Source organism: Trachymyrmex septentrionalis, unplaced genomic scaffold (assembly GCF_001594115.1).
Source record: "Trachymyrmex septentrionalis isolate Tsep2-gDNA-1 unplaced genomic scaffold, Tsep1.0 scaffold29, whole genome shotgun sequence".
NCBI classification, from domain to species: Eukaryota; Metazoa; Arthropoda; class Insecta; order Hymenoptera; family Formicidae; genus Trachymyrmex; species Trachymyrmex septentrionalis.
In genome coordinates, this window is record NW_017305451.1 from 2,036,442 (window position 1) to 2,048,466 (window position 12,025).

General features: G+C 39.8%; 1 protein-coding gene across 1 annotated transcript in view; it reads right to left on the reverse strand.

The window, feature by feature from the left end:
• Positions 1–6: 6 nt before the first annotated feature.
• Positions 7–12,025, reverse strand: part of LOC108749471 (regulator of G-protein signaling 7-binding protein) — a 17,516-nt gene continuing 5,497 nt past the window's right edge. The window contains exons 3-5 of the mRNA XM_018488223.1: positions 7,514–7,650; positions 6,250–6,426; positions 7–1,345 (exon numbers count right to left, since the gene is read on the reverse strand). Of these exons, the coding sequence (XP_018343725.1) occupies positions 1,188–1,345; positions 6,250–6,426; positions 7,514–7,650 (472 nt within the window). The 3' untranslated portion in view covers positions 7–1,187. The remainder of the gene's footprint in view (positions 1,346–6,249; positions 6,427–7,513; positions 7,651–12,025) is intronic.

Below are 12,025 nucleotides of genomic sequence, written 5' to 3' on the forward strand. Positions count from 1 at the left end.
TAGAGCTATAATGCGTGTGCGTCCGTCGCGCATTATAAATAGATCGAGGTTGGTCCACTCACTTGTAAATACGCTAGGATATTATAATTGCTCCATAACGTACATCTACTCGTTTTGACACGACACAGACGCGATTTTACTCTGACAATATATTCGACAATATGTTCGAATGCGTTCGTCTAGATTCTAGGATTTAAAGACCCGGAATCGAAAGATTACAAGCTAGTTTTGATTACGAGCGATTATTATTAGATTTACCTTGTTGAAGATGTCCGATTAAATTTGACACAAACGACAGATCTAAAATGCGACGAACTGAGAAAATTGATTACCATAAGAGATACGATTTTGGAAAAATTCGAGTTAGATCATCCGAGCAATTATAGCGGGATTAATGAAACGATTGTGGAGTGGACTTGAATAAAGGGGCTCCTCGACACCGGCGGCTCCTTTGTCCGCGACTTGAAAATTTAATGGGACAGCGAGTTCTTAGGAGAGAAGACTACAGAAGAACGTCCAAAAAAATGGGAGCAGTATCGAGTGCCACTAGAATTCTTGCTGAAAGACGAAAAAGGTGCTGAAATTCCCCCTTTTTGCTTCATCCTTTCCCGTTATCCGTTTACCCGTATCTATTGCGATGTGATTTGTAATAATTATTGACGTCTCGAGCTTCTACTTGATTGTCACCGGCTGTACGCGCGTTAAAAATTTCTTCCAAGGATATCTCCCGAATGGGGCAGCTTTAGGCCTTTCGGTTAGGCCTCTCGAAGTGTTATCCGACGAAGTGTATCGTTGCGACGTTCTTTGTCCGTATAGTCTTTCATAGAGAGTATCCCAAGAGAGACGTACTCGTATATTAATGATGCGAAGATTGGTTGAGAAATTACGATAAATGAACGCGCGATATTAAAGCTTCGTCGAAAGCGAAGCAACTTTGAGTATTCTTTTGAAGATAAATCGCCAAACTGTATAATATTTACTACGCCTTTCTTAGGATACTTTAATAAACGGGGACTTTTCATCGTGATTAGTTTACGAAGCCGAAGCCCCGTCGATTCCTGTTAACTTTATTTTAGGGAATTTAGCGTTGAAATCACTGCGAAAATATCAGTGCGTATTAATTATTCATTATTAAATTAATCGGAACTATATTACGTTTTAATGAATCGAGATGAATTATATGTACGTTAAACGTAATTAGTACTCGCGGCGCAGCACAGAAATCTGAAACCGTTGCGGAAGTAGGACGATTGTCGGTCTCTGTTGCTGCTCCATCGGTGCATCCTCCGTGTCCCGTTGTTCCGATTGATTTTGTTCCCAGGATTGTGAAGGGCCACCGGTTTCTCTAGGGAGAGAATCAGAGATAGACAATTTTATGACTTAGATCGTTATTTTGTCATGGCCTGAAGGGATAAAAGAGAGGGTCCTAAAATTTCGAAATTATCACAGATTTAGAAAGAGTTCTTTCCAACAAAAGACGCAGATGACACCATGTAGCATGTAGTGAATCGTTATTTACCAATGTTAAGCAAAGACGAAATGATGATTCTCAGTGTACCGCGTTACATTGTGTTATCCAAGTAAAACACAGAGTCATAATTAAGTTATAATGATGTCATAAGACATCATAATGACATTATTTGATACTTAAAAATGAATTTATAAATAACAAATAAGATTGCAATGATGTCTTTATGATGTATTATTATGATTTCAGTGTCCTACTTTAATATCTGTGTCTTTTACTGAAAATCATCCATTGTAACTTACGATTAGATCGTTATTTTGTCTACTCTGAAGAAAGAAAGGGAGGAGTCTTAAAATTTCGAAATTGTTGCACAGATTTAGAGACATACCGGGTGTTTTCCAGCAAGAAGTGCAGATGACACAGCATAGTGAATCATTACAATCTTGTTTGCCACAATGTTAAACAAAGATGAAATATTTCACTGTGTTACACTGTCATTTATCTTTTGTTGGAAATCACTCATCGTAATATGTGAATAAGAATCTACGGTACTATAGTAGTCCATTTAAGTTCTCTCTATTTTTTTTTTTTTTTTTTTTAAATTGAAAAGGCAAGATACTTAATGGTTTCGAGCCTTACGAAAAGATATGAAGCTGGAGGGGAAAAGGATCGCGTTGCTGAAAGGGCGACTTAATTCTGTCAACGCGACGATCGCTATAAATTGCAATACCATCGGGGTCTTGCCGGATAATGTTGGTAGCGACAGGAATATGAAATTCCAGGAGAGATTGAAAGCGTACAAGGATAATCTCGCGAGGTTTGACGTAACGGGCGAGAAGGATGTCGGCTTGTGTTAATCCCAAACAACGGATGTAACACATATCTTCCGGTTAGATAAACTCTATCCATTATCGCCGATTATATTTATCTGTCCAACGAAACGAAATTAATTTCGAGTAATTCCGATTATTTGCAATTCGCGGAATATGCATTCGAGATTATATCGAAGTGAAGCGACGCGTAATATATAATCGCAGAAATATAATAAATTCCGAATTATCTTCGAACAAATTATTCTATTTAAAAAAAAATTCGAAAAATTCATTGGGACACCGATAAAACCAAAACGATAGCGATAACCGTACAGTTTTGCGTCTTGTAAAAAAGTGTAATTGTGTTTTAATGAAGAACATTGCATTAACCAATATTGTATTAACTCTTAATGCACACGATGATTTTTCGGTCCCTCACACTGAAAAAAAATATACTAAGTTTTAATACATATTTCTTTGATTAGTACTAAGTAAATATTTACTTGTAGTAAATATTTAATATCTAATATTCAATGAAAAAATGATAATGAAAATTAAATTAGCTTTTGCATCAATATATGTTTGTATCTAATAAATATTTACTTAAAATTATTCAAACTAATATTTATTAAAATTTAGTAATATTTTTTTAGTGTACCGCACACAATAATTATTCATGTTCCAGGTTAATTTCCATCATTTTAATAAATAAAAATTAAATGTTAATCTTACATGTATCTTAACATATTTAGAAAGTATTTATAAAAAATTGTGTATTTAAAAAACATTATACAAATATTAAACTAATTGCCCGATGCTCTTAATTTTTCGGAAAAAAAAAAAAAAAAAAAAAAAAACAAATGTGCAGAGGACACGAATGACCCAATCGCGTGTATTAGGGTTAATTCAACATACTGACTGTATTGTGGAACAAACAGAAGGGTTGCAAAGTCAAACGGGAGGAGTGTACAGGAGAAGCGGTAATTTCGCTTTGCACCGTTGCGTTTCCGCTCTCGTCGGAAGTATTCATCGAATTCTCTCCTTCGTAAACCAGCGGCGGGATTGTTCTGCGAATTTCACAATGTTTGCAGATTCATCGTGCGAGTGTACCACTCCGGCGATTCTACCGTTTGCCGAAAATTGTTCGCGATTTGTCCGCGCGCTTTGTCCACGCCGTTTTTCACCGCGCTCAGAAAACGCGCGGTCGACATTTCGCGGCCGCCCACCTGTCTTCTGGAAAATTCTCTCGTTTTATCTCGCGTATCTTCCGCGAGAGAAAATCATCTCGATTCCCCGCGACTCGCGCGACCTTGACCCGCATCATAGCTCCGTGTCAAACTGCCGCTGCTTTTCCTCTCGACAACCGAGTCGCGTTCGCGCGGGGACTCGCTTACCAGAGCACTCAACTCGCTCGCTCGGTGTAGCCGCGGAAGCTGGAATCGCGGCTTCGACCTTGTTCCCATACACCGTGCGCGTGTTTGGAAACCTCCCCTCCCCCCCCCTGTCCACCCCCTCCTCTGACTGTTAATTACTAATTTAGTTGCGAATACATTTGCAAAACAAGCTCGCACCCCCGACGGCGGGTTGCATTAAAATCGATTAAAATTTAGCTGTCGTGCAAAAACCATTACGCGACCGGAATCAGAAACGACGAGTTTTGCGCGCGAGTTTGATTATGACATTCAGCAAATTGAGATTTCCCGTATATATGCCGGGAAAAGCGTTCTCTTTACATACACGTACATGTACGTTCCACGCTTGCACATTACGTTGTCTTCGGCCATTGACGAATTCGCGGCATGAATACAGATGAGTGCGATATGAAAAAACGTTCATCGATATTGTTTTCATAAATCCTAGATTGCATCGCACGCGTTGTTTCCCTCTCCTTCCCACGTTCGTTAGTCTGACTCGTCGTATCTCGTTGTTTTTTTGTCTTTTTTTTTTTTTTTTTTTTTTCAGATTCAGATTTGCCCAAAATTGTTCACCGTTTAAAGTAAGGCGTTGTGCTGATTACATTTGTGCGTGAAAAAATGGAAAGGATTCTCGGTGGTTGCGTCTTGCTCACTCCGGCGAATGCATCATATTTATTTGTCATTATTATACTTTGAACGTTTGAAACTCGAAGGGCGGGGTATTCCGGATCTACCGGGTGCTACGCATCCATTAATAATAACGACCGTTCTCAGATGTAACTCCGCTATTATTCCCGCATTACATTGATTTATGAAGCAGAAACATAGTTTAATTCGCGCTTAAACTACCCTTTCGTCTTCCCCGTCTCGAATTCTTCTCCCATTCTCCTCCTCGCTGCATTCCCGTCCTCCCGCTTCACGCTTAAGTCAACTCCCTGCAGCACAATAGAGGGCAATATTTATCGAACAAACGGGTTAGATTGTTTTACGAACGACAGCCTAGATTTGTTGGCCAACGAGTATATATTCCTCCCCCTCCCTCCTCCCATCCTCTACCTTTTTCACTTTCCGCTCTTTTTCCGCTCTCTCTCTCTCTCTCTCTCTCTCTTCGCTTTTTTGCCCTCTGGCATTTGCCACTTTCGCTCACCCGCGCTTCCTTCACGGACCGGAGGAATGCATTTCGGACAAACGGATTTTGCAGAATGGATCGTCCTTGACCCGTATTACCAGGGTCTAAGGGTCGAATGGCGTTCTCCCGCGTCCACCGTATATCGACACGAGCTCACGTTTGTGGTACTCACGTACTAATGACGTGCCCGAAGGCCCACAATGCTTTTCCGTTCTGCATATTATATCGATTATGCCTATTCCGTATCTCTTCCGCCTCGTTTCAAGATCTACATCTACAGACTTTCCGACCTATTTCATCCCGTCCCCTCCACCTCTTTTAATCTCGCTCTCCGCAAAGATTCCGGAAAGATTTCGACTTTCCACGTAGCGTAAAAATATATACTACGAAAAAATGTGTATGTATTTCGTGTGTGTATTCCCATTACGTATATATGATACAACCTCTATTATCCGAATGTATCGTTTAAGCTCTGTTATCTAAATGGCATTGCTAGGAGAATGAACGTCTCTCGTGTACATTTACGTTCACGCAAACATATGTAGGCGTATGTTATACACGATGTAACATATGTCTTCATCTCGGTACCCAGTAGTGTATGAAACAAACGTGTATCAACAAGACCTAAACACTAAAATGCAACATTCCCAGTCATTCTGTGGCACAGTCTTCTGCTTTAGAAGCAGGTCTCAGATGTTACGAAGCACAGAAAGAAAGCGCGGCCCCATTCATTGCAATGAATAAAGAAAGATATGTAAATTAAACAGCTCAGAAGAACTGAGAAAATAAAATGGAAAGAATGAAGGAAACTGGTAAATTACTATAATAATTTCTCTCTCTTTCTCTCTCTCTCTCTCTCTCTTTCTCTATTTCGTTACAATTCATAGAACGTTACGATAAATAGATTTTCTTCATTTGAAACCGTTTGATTATCCGTAAAAATTTCAATTATCCGAATATATCCTTTTGCCCGATTAGATCAGCTATATAACAGAAGTTCTATTATACTAATTTTTATAATAAATTATTATACAATGTACACAGGAGAGAAACAATTTTGTTAAAAAATATGTAAAAATTAAGCTAAATACAGTTCCGAAAATAATTTTGTTGGAACATGAAAATAATTACGTTGAAAACTCAAGCATAACGAGCAATGTTGCAAAAAATTTTGTACATTCTGGCAACCAGCTCGAGTATCCATCATAATTATGTATTTTGTTGGTGTAACAAATTATTTTCAGATCTTTAGCAAAAACCCTTCTTTCGTGTACTTAATCTTTCGTCTAATTTTTCTTTTCTGCTACAAGTTGCTAAATCTACTTTCTGAAAACCATGATTGATAGATTCGTTCAGGGACGATCGTCACTGAACAGGGCAAAGCTCTCGGGCGGAATATGGACGGTGGTACCGGCGGAATTGTACCCGTGTCAGCCTCAGATTGGGGCATAAATTCTTGTAGCTCCGCTATCAGCTGGCCGATCTCTTCCGAGTCCTTTCGGATGCTGCAGAGCTCCTCTTCGTTGAAGTCCGGTCTAATCTGTTTGCACAGGAGGATCTGCGAGACCACATTGCCGATATACGAGGGACCAGCGCGGTTCTCTGTAACGCGATAATGAAAACTGTGTCGTTAGATTTCTACGTCATTCAATTTCGACAATGTCTTTCTTTCTTACTTTCCCCCTCCCCCCCCCCCCCCGCCTCGGATTCGTGAAATATATCCGAGGGAAATATTTTAAGCGAAGTGTGTGTGATGGAAATAATAATCACGTTCTTATTAATAATATAATATGTTAATACGTAACGCTCTGTTTAGCGTGACTTTAATATAAAAGTGCATAGGGCGTTTCTCAACTTTTTTTTTTTTTTGACGAGATTTAAAAAAGCTTCCATAAACTTTAATATGTGCAACGGAGGGAGAAATAAGCGAGCGCCCGGAACAAGCTCTATAGTGCTAATGTCAAGGAAATAGTTATAAATTATTCGGAGCGAAGTTTCACTTATGAGAGAGAAAGATACCTTATATCCCTTATAGCGTGGCATGCGCCGTTAAAAGTTGGAAAAACGCTGTATTAACGGTACGCATGTAACGACGATTCGTCACTCTGTCTCCGACACGTGTACGTTGCGTACAATAGAATTCGGCTTGATTGTAGGAAGCGATGTGTAGTCGGAAATTGGGATTCGTCGAACGCGTAACGGCCTACAACTGTACGCGGTAGTTTTGAGAGTTATGGTCCGTTGGGATGTACACGCCGTAAATCAGTCTATCCGGCCTGGTTCAAAGCGACCGCAGAAACCGATTTAACGTTACGCCTCGGTGCAAGTCGATAACGCAACGTGACTCGATTCCGATGACACGTTTCTGTACGCTCGTTCTTGCGATCTTTTGCACAAATTGTCCCTCGCGTGGGAATATAATTAAGAGTGTTATTACCGAAAACGACGTGAATTAAATTTTGCCTCGGTCGGCGAACACTCACTTATCTCTCGAGATTAAAATCGTCAACGACCAAGTTGCGACCTTTGTACTTGTATGAAAAAGTTACCTTATGTACTTGTGTAAAAAAAAAAAGTTATAGCAACATTCCACGTGGACTCGTTCCACTTCCCTGCACATATCCGCAGATTCTTTAAATAATTTATAGATCATTATTGAAATATTGTAAACGTGCAACGCGCAACTTACCGTAATATCCGGACATGTCCATGGGTATGATGGATATGAGGTTTTTACTCTTGTGCAGTTCGCGTAAGAAGAGTTGAGCCACGTAGAACAACAGCACCAGATTTGGACTGTCAACCGGTATCCCGACGTCCATAGCACTGCAATAAAATATATTTCCAAAACGTTTTCGGTCGTATAAGATTAATTTTCAATAAGAGATCTATCTACAAAAGAGTATATATATATATATATAATTAACCTTTAAGTAGGTAGGAGTAGTTTAAAGATACGCAAGTTAGTAGGTGGAATGCTCGCACCTCAAGTAGAAATTTTTATTTTATAGTTATATTTTTACTACACCGGTAGAATTAATATTAAAGAAACAATGATAACACAATCCCTTGAGTTAAATAACATTTTGTTATTTTTAGCTTCCATATATGTGTTAAAATGTAAACCACTTCATTTCCGTGGTTAGTTTCAAAGTAAACAATATCCATATTAACGTATATATATATATATGTATATGTTCTTAGTAAATATTAAACTAAATTTGAGTCAATACATTTTATTCAATTAAATTGTTTAACCCCATTGTTTTGATTAAATTAATAATATATCAAATAGGAACAGTGGCAACCTATAGAAATGATTGAAAATAACTCAAATTGAATACGCAGAAAGGGTTTTGCTAAAGTACGTATCGAAAAATTTACTTAGATACAGATTTGAAAATAATTTTGTTGGCTCATAAAAATAGAACTTAAATGTTGACGACAACGCTATAAAAAGTTTTAATATTCTAACAATCATTTTGAACGTTCTACTTAATTCTTAATTATCTTAATGGTTCAAATAAAATTATTTTCAGCCCTATATCTATATAAATTTTTATATACATCGGCAAAAACCGTTCTTTTTGTGTATTATTTTACATTATGAATTTAATAATGTAGTATATTACATTACAGTTAAATTTGCATTAGTTACTTTTACGAAAGAAAATTGAAAAAAGTAATGAACTTTGAAACTCCTGGGCATTTGGGCATAATACCTTTTATTTTCCTTTTTCAGAACAAGATTTTAAAGAAAATTTTACCTGAAATACTGTATGGCCACTCTATTCACTTAAAGATTAAATATAATCCCAATTCGGTTTCCAATCTCACGAAGTACCTAATGCAAAAGGAGAGTGTGTATGGATGTAAACGCGATGGAAGCCACGTTGAATAAAACCGTAAAAGATCACGTTATCGTTCGTCTGAATGCACGGCATGGCAAAATCGCATTATCGCGAGAAAATACGAATTACTTTAACGACTTCCTTGTCGGGTCTCTCGGATGCGCGCGATTTTAGTTGAAGGTCCATAAATCTGATTTCACTTCCACTCCGTCTCCGTAGCTTACCGAGTTAATTACATTAAAAACATTATTATTACTGCTTACGCGAAGAGGTCACCCACGAGTACTGGGTGTCTCGTTAAGCCGTGCATCTTTCGCAGACGTGTTCAAGTGTCGGTGTGCCGGTTCTTGTATAGACAACATTGCTCCTCCATTGTTTCTCCCTTGTAACACTCGCGATAGTAAATAAAAAAAACATCGTAGTATTAACGACATACTCGTGTAAGAAATTTGAAAGACGACGGGGGAGGCAGGTGAACTTTAGGATGATATTCAAGCGCAATCCTTAATTTTAGATGATATATTAAGCGGGAGAACAAACGTGAAACGATAAACGGTTCCGAGCGGTATCACCTTTCCGCAGCGGGTCTGGTATAATAATAATAATACGTTGCCTTGAATTTCTGAAAAGAGTCACCAGCGATATTTTGTGAAATATGCCATGATGAGTAATCCGATAATGTAAAATCGTGGCACGGGGAAACAGGTACAGTAGAAGGCCGCAGGAAAACCAAGTACTCTGATTAACCCGTTTTACGTCAATTACCGCATCGGTCGAGCATTGAGCGAAGTCCTTGTAGAGAAACCATTTCGGTTGGCTTCCGTTTAATGAGATTCCAATTAACGTACGAAATAGATTGGCGCGACCGAAGGCAACCGATCTCAATCTGGCGAACATATTCGTGACATCTCCTTGCCGTTGCTAAGAGGCTAATTACCAAAGTTGCTAACAAAGCTTCTCCTCTTTTTTTTTTTTTCTTTTTTTAATATATACCTTAATTATACTTGTCTTGTGTAAAACTGTACACTTGACTATCACTCGAGGTAGACAGTCAGGAAATAAAGTTCGGATTGCATTATAATGAAAGATACAGACGGGGGATTGAAATGAGTTTACTTTCGTTTGCTGTAACTCGTGGCGGCTTTGTAGGAACGGCTTGGATTTCAATATGTCGGAATTTAAATCCTTTTGCGAGGAAACCCGTCTGGCACATCGTACAGCCGTTTGCCGCTCAAGGAAAGAAAGCTATCGATTTCACAGATTGGTTCCTCGCAAAAAGTTAAGCCAGGAAGGTTGAATCAAAGGTGGAAGTGAATTTCGTAAAAAGGTTAGCGCCACTCCCAATTACCGATTCCTCTTTCCTTCATCATTCTTTTCTCTCTCCTCTCTCTCTCTCTCTCTCTCTCTCTCTCTCTCTCTCTGCCCCTTTTTCTCTGGCTCATCTTCACTCAGCCACCTTTGAATAATACCTTCCGGGGCTTTGCTCACCTTAATGAAAACCTAAATGTTTCACGAATTCGTTTCTTTTCAAAATTCTTTTCATGCATTCTCTTACGCGAAGTGAAAGAATAAAATGCAACAATATACGCACAATATTATACGCAACTGTTTATATTCTGCACTTGTGCACTATTATTACGTTCATTTTGCTAAACAATTAATTTCAACTTTAATTGCAAAACTGTTTAAGCCACGAAAGTAAAAAAACTTGTTTTCGGTGAATCGAGACCGAGGGAAGGAGGGGGATGTAGGTAGACAAAGGAAATTAATTTTCCTATATTAATTTACAGCGAGTTTCTCCTCGGTCAAAACTTGAGCCGGCAGGTTGACCGCGAAATACTCACGTCTGAAAAAAACGTCGCGATAGATCAAAGCAAGACCGCGCGTATTTATAATTACAACCGAATATTTGGAGCGCGCTTCCGGAATGTGAGAGTAATTATTTGCCAAACGCGAAATTAGATTGTATTGCGATTGAATATGAGACCGCCACGCGCAACGGGATTTTCAATGAGCGGCGTTTAATTAGATACCAACGTCGAACGACTACCGCATTGCAAACGACCGGCGTGCACGCACCGTTTTACCTACTTTGCTTAAGCCGGATCATCCGAGCCGTTACGAAACGTTAATTATTTCATCTCCGCTTGCCCCTCCGTCTGTTATAGCGGTATTGCATCTACCCTGTTAAGCTCGGAACAATATCGCCACGTGACAAGCACTCGCGTTTTCTCCGTTTGATTACGTCGACAGCATCTGCCGCGGCGCAACAGTTCAATTACTCGCAAATTGTTATTCGTATTGGTCGTCAACTCCCAAGTATCGCAGCTCGAAGAAGTTGCAGATAACAGCGGGTATAATTTCTTTGTCCGTCTACGTCTCCTCGTGTCTATACATACATATCTGCCGCGTACGGTCTTCTCATGGAGGCGCGATCTACAATCAATCGATCATCTTTACATGCGTGTTCGATTGCGCTGCATATACGACGTATATACACGTCGCTCGATTTATGTCCTCGCGCGGACATTTCGTGCGCCGTATCGCTGCGAAACATGCAACCAGCTCGTGCATCGATTATGCAAAATACACACCAACATTTTATTCGCGCGCCTTTTTTCCCTTTTTTTTTTTGGTGCGTGTGATCAACAACCAGGCCGCGGCCCACCGCCGCGCCGGGGTACGCCTACGTTAATCTAGGAATTACGAGGAATCCCGGCTTTTCGAATTGCAAAAGCAATGCCTGGTCTCGTAACTCTCTCCCACGCGCGCTGAAATATTGATATTCAAAAATCGGTACAGTACACCTCCGGTCGCGGTGATTAAATTGTCGACAAGAGACCGTGGCAAGGACGGCGCTCGTGTGTGTCGCGTGTCATCTCGACTTTTTCGGATGAATTCTATGAAAAATTCTCTTCCCGCTTTATTTCAAATTCCTGCTTTGTCTCTTCCATCTTTCGTGCAATTTTCACCATTTTTCATTTTACACGGGAAAACGTGCACGCTCGAGAATTATTACGCTTTCAAGCACTGTTTTCATTTTATCGGCCATTCGTCCATTCAATGTTATTTGGTGGCTTGGCAATAGCCGGACGTCTGTCTAGTTGTCACTCGACGGTCCAGGAGAATTTCGAGAGCGAATCGGAGCTCCGCGATCGCGAGTCGAGGCAGGGTCGACGGTTGAATTCTGGCGATAATTGTATTTCGCCGCGCGAAATATAATACTACGTGCCAAACTTTTGCCGCGTTCTCGCGTGCGCGGGTTCGCTACGCGCGAGCGACAAATAAACGCAGCTGTAGGGAATAATCCTCCGGCATTAATATTTGATCGGTCAGGTAAGCTCCGGCTC